Source organism: Plectropomus leopardus, chromosome 10, assembly GCF_008729295.1.
Source record: "Plectropomus leopardus isolate mb chromosome 10, YSFRI_Pleo_2.0, whole genome shotgun sequence".
Classification (NCBI taxonomy): Eukaryota; Metazoa; Chordata; class Actinopteri; order Perciformes; family Serranidae; genus Plectropomus; species Plectropomus leopardus.
Genome location: NC_056472.1, coordinates 31,522,559 through 31,537,070, shown reverse-complemented (window position 1 = coordinate 31,537,070; position 14,512 = coordinate 31,522,559). Strand labels below are relative to the sequence as shown.

Here is a 14,512-nt window from a genome sequence, read left to right as displayed (position 1 = left end):
TCTAGAGTACCACCCATGTTGGTTGCTGCTTGTTGTCCCTCGCCAGCTCCTCCCAGGCTTCCTTCTCTTTGCCCAAATTTTCTGTCTGCAGTATTTGACAAAGATGGCAGTGTGTGAATGGTAAACTCCAGGCATCATAATGTCAGAAAGCCAATGGTTGACATCACAGAAGTCGTGAGTGTCTGTGTGGTATGACGTTACCACACACCTGTGAGCAGTTTGAGCAGGGTTTCTTTCAGGCACTTGTTCTCAGGGCTTTTCTGGCGCTCGAAGTGGACACACACCTTTAATAACTAACTAGCAGAGTGACTGACCGGCCATCAAGATGACAATCAAATGACTGATTTATTAGGGCCCGAACACCGAACGATGTATTCAATGAGGCAGCCCTCTCACCTGCATGTATGAAATCTGGTACATGTGTCTATCATGTCCAGATAGACAAAAAAACAGGAAGTTGGCCATTTTGAATTTTGTGCTCACTTTTGGCGCTTTCTACCTCTTATACTATTGCGAACTTGTCTTTTAATTTTTTAATCAGATCAATTTAAAATTGGTGTGTTCAAACTTAACTCCTTAGTGATAAAAAGTTATTAAAGGTCTGCGCAAAACTTTTACGGTTTTCCCGTGGTGCAGCGTAGAGTTTGGTGTTTGGAGTTCACCAGTACCCTGACATACGTGGGGGTGCAAGGGCCCTTTCATCGCTGCTTGCAGCTTTAATTTAGGTTTGGAATTCATGAGGTTGAGACTTTGATCCTTATCCACGGCAGGTGGATTTTTAAAGTCAGTTGTTCAAAGCAAAGAGCTGTATTCAACGTCAAACACAGGTGAAGTGTCAGATGCACTGGCTTTGTCTGTTAAAACACTCATAAACCATGACATTGCAAGTTCACGTTCAGGGGAACGTCGAAACATTCAAAGTGTTGTGAGGTTTGGCTCAGTGGGTAAAGCAGGCGGTTAGTGTTCCTGAGGTTGGTGGATCAAGTCTTATCTTGGACAGGTGAATTTTGAAGACGGTCCAAAGCACAGAGTGAAAGTGAACGTCACATACATGAAGTTGTGTTGAGAGAGAGCAAGGACAGTCAAAAGACAGGAAAGCTGGGGGAAAGAAAAGAGGTTATGTTAAGAGACGGGAAAGTCAGTCAAGTTACAGGCAGTTGGGTTGTGAGACAGGAAGGACAGTCAAGAGACAGGAAGTTGAGGTGAGAAACAGGAAGTTGGGTTGAGAGACAGAAAGGTTAGTCAAGTAACGACAAGTTAAGTTGAGAGACAGGAAGATGAGTGAAGGTAGGAAATGGAGGTAGAGGATGAGAGTATAAGAGGTAAAAATAAGAATAAGAACAAGTAGAGGGTTCAGAAAGTAGAAAGTAAAGGACTGGAATAGGAAAGTCAGGAAAGTGGCAGAGTGGTGAGGTAGGAAAGTCAGGAACATAGCACGACACAGTCCGGTTCAGTATCAATGACGTACCTTGCAACGAACACTTAAAACAGTTAAAAAACACACTTGACAATTGTCTCCTTGTTTCCTGAATTTTCCTATACTGAATGCTGAATTTTCACTGCCAAGAACTGAGCTGATTATCTGCCTGACTCATATATCATTTGAGTTTTCGATAGACGTCACTGCCAATACTGAATTTTCCGTGTTAACACCATATGACAGATATATCAGCCGATATTTTATTTTATTCATGCTATAAAATATCATTTGGCTGTAGATTCATACAGTTTAGACACTGATTGGGACATTGCAGAACAAATGAAGGCATGTTAAGTTCAGTGATATATTGTTTTGGCCGATAAAACCAGGTAAAACCAGTATTGGCAGATGCGTCTGTCGAAATCAAGGAATATCATTGAAGAAATTTCAAAGTAAAATCTGAGGTAATTTAGAAAATATGATTTAATAACATAAGTTATCCATTAAAGAGTACTGACACGTTTAAATATTCAAATGTATGGTATTTTGTTTGTTCGTGACACAATTGTGTCCTTGCCTTGTTTATGTACAGTTTTTGCCAGTTCTGCCATTATCCATTAAATTTCAGCCAACTGCCGACCTAGGAAACCTTTGGACAACAACCTTTAAAGTCACCTGTCCCGAATAAGTCTCAATCCCACAACGTAACAGACCCCAATCGACTTTCTAACCCACTGAGCCAAACCTTGTGACATGTTTTCGACGTGCTATTTCACACTCTTGTTTGGACAGTAGTCTTTAAAACTCACCTGTCCTGGATAAAGTTCAAACTCACTACCTGAAACACTCTTAGAGCTAGCTAATCCAGCTAACACTTAAACTATTGTCAGCGTTTTTTCCCCTCTGTGGTTTGGACTGCTTGTAAAATTCACCTGTTTTTGGTGGGATTTGAACCCATGACCTTTTGGTTTGTAGTTAAGCACTCGAACCAACTGAGCTAAACCTTTAGACAGGTGAACTGTGTTTTAAGTTTCTGTTCAGACTCTTTGCTGGGAAGCAACCTGTAAAACTCACCTGCCCTGAATAAGGTTCAAACTCAACATTTCAGATAGTTTTTTTGTTTTAATATTAATTAATTGATTTACATAAAGTTTTCATGGTTTGGTCTACAAATGATGTACACCAAGATGACATGGAACTTCTCACTCCAGGGTCCAAACTCTTTGCGTGCATTATCCGACTTTCACAGCGATGAACGACCGCTTTAGCTGAAGTGCACCAGTACCATGACATACATGGGGGTGTGAGGGCCCTTTCATCCCTGCCTGCAGCTTTAATTAACTTTTAAAATAGACGATCACCTTCGCTCAGACAGAGTTCATTGTAGCTGAATAGCTGCTTGATTTAATAGCTTTGACACAGTTACCTAACAGACTGACTGCAGAGCTGACTGATGAGTTAACAGAATAAAGTCTGTTATTTTAACAAGTCTGTTACCAGAATTGGTTTGATGTCGCTGGCTGACCGACTCGTTAAGGCTGAGCTCAGATTAAAGAAGGTTCTGGTTAAGTGTCTGGGGGACAGTCATGATAATGCAAAAGTGTTTGGTATGAACAAATTAAAATCTTGATTTGTTAAAAGGTCTTAATGTGCAAGCCATATCCTGGTGGCCTCCAACACATCTCACTTTGCAGAGAAAAGGAAATACGTGAAAGCAACTTGTATAACATTATTTGATGTGGGGCTGCACCGAATGATTATTTTGTTGGCGATTAATCTAATGGTTCTCGTTTTGATTTTTCGGTTTATCAAATTAATCATTTCCAATTGTCCTTAATATTATTTTTTGTATGACTCTATAGAGTACCCCAGCATTTTTTGGGGGGGTCAGATGCTTGAAATAAGGTCTGTGGTTAACACTAGCTGAAGATACTAAAAATTGCTGTTCATTTGTAATGATAATGTTGCTGAACAAAAAACCTGTAAAAATCATAAACATTTGTTTGCCCAAAGAGCTTATTTTCTGTAATAATTGAAAATCCAACAAAAAATCCTATAAGCTTTTTGATGAGGGAACTACGGTGATGCTTACGTGACCGCGTCAGCCTAAAAAAAAAAAAATTTTTGAGGCACTCTATTAATATAACAATTAATGAATCTAAATGAAACATCAAAAACTTTATTGTAACCCCTTCCTTGAACTGAAGAATCAATATTTTTACTTAAGTACTTGACCTAAAATTTAAAAGTTTATGACATAGATTTATTTGATCACTGGGGTAATTTGCAGTTAAGATAATCACTGGCAAGTGTATTTAGTGTCATTCTGGATCAGGGGATAAATATGAAGATTTACAGACTTTCAACGTTATTCATGCTATTTTTTGTCAGTCACACATGGCAGTCAAAGTAAACCAATTTATTATTTTCCGTTTCAGAAAATATTTCGTTTCTTTTTAATTTTCTTTTTACAGTATCATGGTATATGCTTTTACCTGATTATTATGATTATTGTTATTGTTATTATTATTATTTTTATCAGTTACAATTAGCCTCAAAGGAATGAAAACAGAAGTTTTTTTGGTTGAACAACCACTTTATCATAATTGAAACTTAAGACCACTCTTTTAATGGAAGTATGTGTAAAAAGGGGGAAAGGAGATGTGCATGCACAAGAGAGATTTTTCAGTCATTTTTTTCAACACTGTAGATAAGCAAATGTAAACGGCATGATTAACTGTCAACTTTCATACCACAGTTTACGTTAAAACCGGTGCAACCCTTACTCAAAACAACTGTAATCTGAGCACAGCCTTACTGGTGGATTTACAAGTATTTCTTCAATCAGTGTGCATTTAACTATCAAGTCTTATTCATTGGAAATCACCAACCAATCAGCCTTGAAGCTCTAAATTTAAAGAAACATTATTCGATGACATGATCCAACTCAGTGGAAAAAGCTGTATGCTAGTTTGGTAACACAGATCAACACTTTAACATATTTTGAGAATACAGACCCACGTCCAGTCAAACTCACTCTCTTTTGACGCTTCTTAAAAACTTAAAATAATTATAATATCTTTCCAGTATTAAATAATCTTATATAAAAACACACACAAAAAGTTTGAAATAAATGGCAATGCACCCCCCCGTCCCACCCACTCAACCCCCCCTAGTTCACAACATACACTTCTATACACATCATCCAGCTTTCGCTTTTCTTGATCCTTCCATTGACGCGTCCTTCCCTTCATCATTGGCGTTACTTCCATTGCCGCGGCTCCATGCAGTACCAGTTATTGTGCAGCAAATTGTCTCTGTTGCTGTTGTCGTTCAAGTCTTGTCTTTTGTATATTTCAATGCAAAGCTGCACAGACATTGTGAAAAAGCTTGATAGATGATTTTTCTGGCTTGCTTGTATACAGATATATATATACATATATATATTTTTACTCATGTCATTGGGTTAAACATGTATTGGTAATGATAGTAATAATGAGGATAATAGGAACAATCATAATCTGGGATTAAGAGTAGGAAAGACGACTTGCTACTTGCTCGGAATCCAAGGGTGGATGGTTTAGGATGAGGAGAGACGGACGAGTCAAGACAGACATTGATTATTTCTTCTCTGCATGAGACCTAAATAGTCAGTTCAGTTCTTAGGCTCCAGCCAGTGTCCGTGCTCCCTACCAGTCACTGGTCAGTTTGGTGCTTTGGTCCCGTTTTGGCGGAGCGGGAGGCGGGCCTCTCCGCAGCGTTGCATAGCCTGAGATGTTGGCATGTTTGGTGGAGTGGGAGTGCTTGTGGTGGCGGGACAAAGTGTGGGAATGACCTCGGACACCCTGCTGCTGCTGCTGCAGGAGCTCGGGGGGAGGGGGTGGGAGGAGCGCCATGTCATCCATGGTGCCCACGGGCTCCATCTTAGAGGAGGTGATGAGGTGGGAGGAGGTGAGGGAGCCGTGGCGAGACACTGACTTCCTCTTAAGGGTGCGGTTGAGGTCTTCCAGGAAGTGGGGCTTTAGTGCCAGGGAGCTCGGCCCTGGTGATTTTGGGGAGGTGGGCGGGACAGGAGAGGAGGAAGAATAAGAGAGCAGGGAGGGAGGTGGGGTCTGAGACAGAGGAGGTGGCGAGATGGGCATTGTATTGTCATACGGGGTTGTGTTGCTGGTCCGCCGGCTCAGAGTTGGAGGAAGGGCCGCCCCCTTTTTCAGCGAACCTTGTTTCCATGACGAAGACGACAAGGAGGTTGCCGACTGTTGAGGAGGCTGCATCTGAGGCTGGGGGTTCACCACAGCAACCTTTGGGGGGTGATGAAACTCTGATGGGTGGGGAGGAGGCGGGAAAAGCTCAAAGTCACTGGGGGGAGGTGGGAAGTAGTCAGGTGAGTCGAGGTGAGCGGGCTGGGAGGGGGGAGGTGGAGGAGGTGGGGACGGGAACTCAGAGGGCTGAATGTGCTGGCCTGTCTGCAGCCCCTGCAGCGCCAACGGGAGGTTAGCCAAGTTGAGCTTCCCCGGTTTAGGAAGCGGAGCTGGAAGATTGGAGGAATCTTTCGAAGGAGACCCAGTCGCTGACGAGGAGCTGGACGAGGTACCTGTTTGAGGAGCTTGGCCAAATTTGCTGACGAGACTCTCCACCTTCTTTGGCCTCTCGTCCTGGGTCTCGCCTGATGAGCTGGAGCGGATGGAGGAGGCTCTCTGTGGGGCTGGGGGAGGCCCCCGCTTGGTGGATCCTGTGGACGAGGTGGAAGGCGACTTCTTTATAGGGGAGCCCGTCTTGGAAGAAGGAGGAGGAGGGAACTCTCCTAAGGAGTTATCAGGAGGAGGTGGAGGGAACTCTGGTGACTGTGACGCCACAACGCCTCCTGGCTGCCACTTTGGTTTGGCCTTGACTGCTGGAGGAGACTGAGGAGCAGAGAACTTCGATCCCTCCATAGAGTTGGAGGCGGGCAGAGAGGATGGAGCAGAGTTTCCAGGGAACTGATTGACAATCTGTTTGACCAATGAGGAGGTAGCAGCAGCGATGGAGACAGAAGAAGAGGAGGAAGAGGGAGAGATAGCAAGATTTTTGGAAGAGAGGCTGTGCTGCTTTGGCAGAGTGGGAGGTGGCTGATTTGGGGAGTGTCCCGTTGAGAAGCTTTGCTGCTTTTTAACGGGCCCGTGACCACTGAAGGGCTGCGTTGGCGACACGGGTGAAAGGGCAATCGGAAGGGAAGAAGGTCCTGAAGGTTTGGGCGCAGTTTGAGGGGGAAAACCACCAGTGAAGGTTTTGGGAGGTGCAGGAGGTGGCGCATTTGGAGACAGAGGCCGGTGAATTTGCAGCGAGGCTGGAGGCGAAAGGTCAGTTGGAGGTGGGGGAGGAGGCGGAGGAGGAGAATTATCCTCGCTTATGTCTGGCGTGAAGTCGTACACCATGTTAGGAAACTTCTGTGCCAGGAATTGCTGAAGGCCAGTGTTGGTTAAGTGATTGTTGGCAATGGGCTCCGGAGGGGGAGGCGGAGGCAACCCGTTGGCCTCCAGGCTCTCCGGTGGAGGAGGCGGGAGGTAGGACTCCTCCTCCATATCGTCCTCAAGTGGGGGTGGCGGTGGGAGAGCAGAGGGGCTAGATGGACCAAATTTCAGTGCTGCCATGGCTGAGCCAGGGGCCGGAGCTGTTGGTGGAGGAGGAGGGGGAGGAGATGGTGGTAACTGAGAGGAGGTGCTGTAGGTAGCTGGGAGGGTATTGTAGTTGGATTTGGTTGACTGGGCAGGAAGGGCAGTTGGGGCGCCTCCTGCCGACTGTGTCCAGGACTGGTTCTGGCTCTGCAGGCGAGCCAGCGTGCTGTACTTGACATATGAGGGGGTTGGTGCTGGCTGATGGGCCACACTTGAGACTATGGGAGGAGGCGGAGGTGGGGGAGGCGAAGGTGGTGACGGGGGGGAATCCTCAGATTGGGCGAGGCCTGCGGTGTAGGTGGCCGGGGGCGGGGGTTGGGGGGAGATTATCTGCACAGGCATGGGCCTACTGATAGGGTCGATTCTCATCATCTGGAGAGAAAAACAGAGAGAAAAGAGAAAGCAACAAAAGAAAAAGAGGGAAACATGATGTGGAAGAGAAGGAACCGTGAAAAGGAAGAGGAAGCGTAGAGGTTGTAGGATAGAAAATAGAGGACACAAGAAAAAGGAGTGGGGGAAGAGAAACAAAGTTAGAACGAGTAACAACTCTTAACATGTCACATTTCTGTAACCAATCAAACAAGATGCGAGAAATCAAACCAGTGCAGTCTGAGAACACTACTGAAACTCACACACGGCAACATCTAGTAAGGTCAGTTATAAACAGATCACAGGTTTTTTTTTACCTATTGAAAATCATATTGCAGTAATTTTAGACTATATCTCGAAACACGATATATATCTTGATATTTTTAAATCTCCTCAAAAGCACTTAATTAATGCTTGAACTGGGAAATGGAATCGGACATTACTTTCTTTTTAAAAAAGAACAAATTCCTTAACTGATGTGTTGCTATTTGTTTTTTTAAAGGTTACTTTGGACTCATTACAGTCACACAAAAGTGCAAACAAACTAACTGATCGAGGCAGCGGTAGAGCAGCAGCTCCAGAGTTTAGTTAGTTAAAATTACTGTTCTAAATATTGTGTACACTTCAACTGTAATAGCTATTTTTTATTTGGCTAAAATATATTTTGCTTCTGTCCCCATCCACAGCAGTGCGTTGCTTAGCTTCCACAGCGGTGCTCCTGTCTGCTTCTACAAACTGGGATCATCTGTTCTAGATAATACACTGACTGGGTGAGTAACTCATACAAATCCATTTCAAAAAATACAAACTATTCCTTTAAAGGTGGACTTTATATTTATAAGTTTTGCCGTCTTTTTCATCCGCAGCCACTGAGGAAAGACACTGAAGGAGGCACTGTGGAACCATTAAGGTCAGTCAATCTATTTATCCATGTATTAGCGGTTTAACTCATAAAACCAATGCTTAACCCTTTAAAAACCTGAGCAAATGGGTTTTTATTTCTTTCAAAAACATGGGAGAAGGCAACAAGTAACTTAACAAGACATAGCTCAAACGTTGGTGAAAAAATGAAAAAAATCTGCAAGAAACCAATCGCAAGATTTTGTAGGTTTAGAAAATATATTTTTTAAATAGCTAGGTAAACATTTTCCAAAAACTATATATTATGATTATCATAATTACATGTGCAAAATTATTTTTCAGAATCATTAGTTTTCAAGCACTCTTTTAAGGTTATTTCCTTGTTTGTTTTCGTTTATTTTTTTGTTTATTTTTCCTTTTTTTCTAGTAATTTGTTTGTAACTAATTATTTTTGCTAATTTTCTGGGTAAATTCCTCTTAAGTGACTCAATGCTTTTCTCTTATGTTTTTTTGAAAGAAATCAGGCCAGTTTGCTTAAGTTCATTTTCATCATCATAAATTGATGCTAAAAGTGACAGAACAAAAACCCCAGACGTGCTTTGTAAACTGTCAAACTAAGCAGTGTTCAAAAGCATTGAACAGGTTAGAATCTGGTTATAAACTGGGTCTAAAATTTCCCAAATTGCTCCAAATGTTATCAATCTGGCCATAAATTGTTGGTCCAACTAACTGTAGGCTAAATAGTGTCATTTTTTGTTATATTGTTTGTTGGTTAGGACATCCCATCACATCACGAGGTTAGAACAAATCAACAGTTCAGCTGCAACCATTTAAAAACAGGGATTTACTATATACCGGACTTCTGATAATCAACAACCACACCTCTAAATTCATTAGGATTTAATATAGAAATATGTACAGAGTAACAACAGAAATACAGTTGTGTTCAGCAGTTTTGTATTTGCATTTTTTTCTGGGCTCTTTCGATTGGAGCAGTTTAACACCGGAGAAAATACCAGTAATGTAAATACATCATTTTCCAGGGTTGAAAAACAGTTGTGCTTTGTAAGATAAACACTGTAAATTCATATCTACCCAAATAGTTTAGTTTTGTCAGTTTTGATTCAGATAAATTTATTTGGCTCAACAACAAAAAACAAAATGGGGCTCTAACCCATCAAATAGTTACTAAAAAAAAAAAAAGTCAAATGTATTGAGGTAAACCTAAAATTAAACCTAGCAAAATGTTGGTTTTCATCTTTCTATGAAATCTGACCACCTATGAATGTCAGCTAAAGGTTTGGTGTAAATATATTCAAGCTCAGCTTCTTAATGCAATTAGAAGTTTTTCTGTTTAAATCGAGTGTTAGGCCGTCTAAAGCACAAGGTGAACATACATCGTCTTTTAGAGCATGATCAGATAAAGTGAAAATAGCGTGCATATCCAGGACATTGACTTCGGTGTCACAGCGCATTAGCACCTCAGCGTTGAGGCCTTGTGGATTTGACATGATGGACATGTCAGACACGCAGTGTCCATCCTGCTATTGCGTTGAGATTCAATGACAAATAAAGGGATAGTTAACATTTTTTGAAGTGGGGTTGTATGTGGTACTTATCCATCACTGCATTAACTTCAGTATGTTTCAGTTGGCACGCCTCTAATTTGGGGAAACATCAGGAGTGCCGATACTGAAGCTCAGTAATGTACTGCTGCGGAGAGGGGTCAGCAACGGCAAAACATATTTAAGTTTCACCTAAAAAAAACCCAAACAATATCACTTGATGTGCATGCTATATTGAGACTATTTTTTATTTGTATTATTTACCTTTACCTTTGTACTGTTCTGACGAGGAAGGCGGAAAAGGCTTCAGTTCCCAATATATGCTCTGATCAAAGCCACCAGACCCCATTGACAAAAACAGCGATTTTAGCTCGCTGGACACAGCAGCTGCTGGTCTACCACTGCTCAGTCAGTAAGTTTGTTTGTGTTATTGTGTGACTTTGGTGAATCTGAACAAACCCTTTTAAACGCCAAATTCGCACAATGATGCAGACTAAATAACTGATTGAGGGAGCGGTGCACCAGCAGCTCCTGTGTTCAGCGATCTTAAATCGCTGTTTTTCTTAAAGGAGTCTGGAGAGTGACCGCTCGGCTTCCTTTTTTCGTTATACATTAAGGTAAAAAGCAGTAAAAATATTCTTATTATAGCATACACCTAAATTGAAATCGATTTTTTTGGATGGGACTTTTTTTAGGAGGCTAAAATAAGCTGTGTTGTTGATCTTCTATGTCGATACTCCTGCTGCTTGTCCAAACTGAGGACGTGTTTACTGACATCTACTGTATGTAAAACATTGTCTATGGATAAGTAGCCCATACAAACCCACAACATTTGAACTCTCCCTTTAAAATTGTACAATAAGTCTGATGCAAACTGGTCTCTTCAAAGCACCAACACAATGTTAGTGTTTAAACGGCTGCAGCCAAACCATTAACATGCCTGTTACATCACTTCCTGTCTAACCTCTACTCCCTCCTCCTGCACAAAGAGGAACTGGCATACGTCCCTTCACCTTTGACCGCTGGCAGGGAAGCAGAGGGGAAACATGGGAAATGTAGTCCACAAAGTAATCAGGGCAATGACAGGAGAAAGGACAGTGTGTTTGCACATGTTCACACCTCTCCTTGCGTTCCTCTCCTCCAGGCGTCGGAGAAGATGGAGCTGACGACACTCTGGGAGCGGGTGTGGCCTGATGATGTCATCTCTGAGACGCCACTGTCCGACTGGCTCGAGTGGTTGGACTGGGACTCTGGGGTGCAAAAGTAAGTTTTGTTTCAGTTTCCTTCTGATAATGATGCTTATTGTTTTTTAAATATTAAACCCTTAGGGCCCCCTTTAATATAACACACACTCGTATCACTCTGCACAAAATGCTCTTTTCAAAATCAAGCTTTGAAAAATATTATACATTAATATTATTTTCTACTTTTATTGAATTTATTTTTATATTTTTTTTTTTTGTGTCAGTGCTAATCATAAATATAAAATATTTATTAAGTTTAAGAATTGTTAAACATTTTTAAACCTTTTAAATGCCAGGTTTTTGTCATGATGCCACTATGTTTATAGTTTAAAAAAAAAACCAACACACTGTATGCCGATTAGATTTTTTTTGGTATTATTGCAGCCTTGGATATGTCAGTAATTAGTAGCAACACTGATTTTTATACATTATTTTTTGTGCAGTGCCAAATACCGCTCTGCTCACAAAATTAGCTTTACAAAATCAGCCTATAAAAAATATTAAGTTAATTTTGTGTTAATTTTTTTAATCACCACCATTAGCTAATCATAAATATCAAATATTTATTAATTTTCAGAATGTTAACCCTTTAAATGCCAGGTTTTTGTGATGCTGCCGCTATGTTTCAAATTTAAAAAACCAACAAAGTAGATTTCTCTCTCTCTCTCTCTCTCTCTCTCTATATATATATATATATATATATATATACATATATATGTGTGTGTGTGTGTGTATATGCATATGTATTATTATATAGAGAATATATATTTCATATATATATATATATATATATATATATATATATATATATATATATATATATATATATTCCCTAAGGGTTAACATTGAAAATGTTTTTGGTGAATTTTGCTGCTTTTGTATAACCTGTACCACATTGCTTCAAATCAAACATTGAGATTTTGAACTGTATCTCAACCAAATCAGACCGACAGACCTGGAAGGCTGGAGGAGCTGGATCCAGACTTGATGGAGGAAGAAGAGAGGGAGGACCAGTCGTAGGCCGCCTCCGTCCTCCTCATAGCCTCCTGGAAGTTGATGTACAGCTGCTTCCCGTACTGACCAGACAGATGGACAGACAGACAGGTATCGGCACATATGCAACTATATGATGACGACAGAGTTTGTGTGTAAAAGACACCGTTTCATTATCATACTATACATGCAGCAACATTTTATGTTTTCTGACAGGACAAGCTGTTACCTTGGCGATTCGAATACTGTTGATCCATTGTTGGAGTGTTCTGACATCGTCACAGCAAAGGTACTTGATGTACTGAGACTTCTTCTGGATCTGAGGGTGCTACACACACACACACACACACACACACACACACACACACAGAATTATTCGACTGGGTGCATTTTTGACTAAAAAGCAAGACTCGAGACAAACAGCGTCCCTTTGTCGTGTTTCCTGGGACATCAAGCTAGGACGCAGTAACCTCACTATCGTTGTGTTAGAGGATGCACCTTATTTTGTCCCAGATAATGTTAACTAGAGCTAGTTATCGCTAGTTGTTAGCCGTCTAACAGAGGTTGCACTGAGTAACATTATGATGCATTTAAGCTCTACTCAGTAAAAATAAGTATTGGGCGTAGGGTAACTTGTGTTCGGATGTAATCTTGTAAAATGTAGTTTTAAATACAGTTGTTTGAAGCTGATTTGCTGATGTTTTCGCAGTGATATAAAATAGATATTAGCGGGGAAATTATGATGATATTTAGTAAAATGTCGTTGAAGCAGATTTTTGAAAAACATGTTTTTCATGTTTAAGGTTATTTTGAAGATCCTGAATTTGTGCTCATTCTAAGGTAGTGCAATGACAGACTGAATGACTTTAAAACAGTTACTTTTTTGTAATGGTTTCATTGTTTACCTGGCAGAAAATGGGAAATAAATATAAACAACAACAAAAAGCATTAGTATTGGCTATCAGCCAAATTGATATTTTAAACATCGATATTGGTCCAGAATTTCACGACTGAGATCACCATCAGTACCTTTACTACATCTGTAACTTTTGTTGTTACAAACACTGTAAAGATAGTATTTTTGTTGTATTTTGTATTTTTATTTGTATTTACAAGGTACAAAGTACGAGGAATTTACTGTCTAAAATGAAAATCAAATGGCAGTATTAATACTTTGAACAAACGTTGTACTGTTGAAGTATGTCTTCTTTAAGTAGTTGTCATTTATCTGTTCCACCACCAGGTGGCAGTGGAAGACTGTGGAGCCGCAAACCAGACAGGAGTAGAAGTTTTGCCCAAACCATCAGGTAAATGAATGTGTGTGTGAATGTACCTTCAGCACCATGCAGTAATCTGTCGGAGCCTTGTACTTGCTCTTGTAGTCCTGGCCGTGGTAGACATTAACGTGATCCAACTGGAGGAAACACACCAGGTCTCTGGATGCCTACACAAACACACGTTTCATTTCAAGTATCTCTCTTTTAGTGCTACATTTAATCATTGCTGTTAAACTAACCACTGTTGTTTTCTCCTTATTACTTTCTCAGCTTCCCTTTGTTACACACACCTTGGCCTTCCCCTTTGGAACATAGTAGATGCCAGAAGCCCTCAGCAGGAAGTAACGTTTCTTCCAAGACTTCTTCCCGTCCTCTTTCAGCCACAGCACTCCCTCCATCTCTGGGACGGACACCGAGCTGCCACCGAAACACTCCTGTGACATACAGAGACACAACAGACACGTTTCAGTCCAATGTGTTGAAAGATTGTTTGGTCTGCTTTCTGGATCTTCTACTAAATCAGGTGAACTCATTTTGATTCTTTTGGTATTCATGCCATTGTCATCTGTTTCTACATGACTGTTAAGCAAAATGCAGAGTGGCAGTAAATTTAGAAGTAGTAAGGAATTGATTTAAAATAGTAATAATAATAATAATACATTTTATTTATAGAGTGCTTTTCACAGTACTCAAAGACACTTAACAGAGACATAGTAGTACATCATAAAATGTGATAAAAAGTCATACTATAAACTATAGACTATATGTCTAATTTAAAAAAGTCTTAGCATAGTATGCCATAAAACAGTAAAGTATGTAGTTGGAACATTATGAAAACTTACTAGTATAAAATGTTATTGAAACATCATAAAGTATGTTATAAAAATAAAAATACCATAGTATAATCTGTGCTTATGAAAATGTCATTGTATAGTGGGTAATTAAAAATATACACACATCATAGTATACCATGTCATCAAAAATGTCAGAAAAATATCACAGTACAGTATGTCATTAAAAATGTAATAAAAACATAATAGAAAAGTATGTTTTTTTTTTTAAGTCATTAAATATCTTTGTATAGTGTGTCCTTAATAGTGATGAAAAAAGCATAGTATAGTATGAAAAT

The 14,512-nt window shown here is 40.4% G+C and overlaps 1 protein-coding gene and 1 long non-coding RNA gene across 5 annotated transcripts in view; one reads left to right on the top strand and one right to left on the bottom strand.

Annotated features, from left to right (window-relative positions):
* Nucleotides 1-1,885: 1,885 nt before the first annotated feature.
* Nucleotides 1,886-14,512, bottom strand: part of LOC121949609 (ras-associated and pleckstrin homology domains-containing protein 1-like) — a 97,275-nt gene continuing 84,648 nt past the window's right edge. For all 4 annotated transcript variants that reach the window (XM_042495348.1, XM_042495350.1, XM_042495349.1 and 1 more), the window contains 6 exons: nucleotides 13,674-13,817; nucleotides 13,440-13,550; nucleotides 12,336-12,434; nucleotides 12,069-12,189; nucleotides 10,989-11,119; nucleotides 1,886-7,446 (listed from right to left, as the gene is read on the bottom strand). In XM_042495348.1, the coding sequence (XP_042351282.1) occupies nucleotides 5,110-7,446; nucleotides 10,989-11,119; nucleotides 12,069-12,189; nucleotides 12,336-12,434; nucleotides 13,440-13,550; nucleotides 13,674-13,817 (2,943 nt within the window). In that variant the 3' untranslated portion in view covers nucleotides 1,886-5,109. The remainder of the gene's footprint in view (nucleotides 7,447-10,988; nucleotides 11,120-12,068; nucleotides 12,190-12,335; nucleotides 12,435-13,439; nucleotides 13,551-13,673; nucleotides 13,818-14,512) is intronic.
* LOC121949611 lies at nucleotides 12,136-13,741 on the top strand. Its single transcript, XR_006106252.1, has 4 exons — nucleotides 12,136-12,217; nucleotides 12,323-12,395; nucleotides 13,350-13,413; nucleotides 13,654-13,741. It is a non-coding gene; the product is annotated as an uncharacterized LOC121949611 (long non-coding RNA).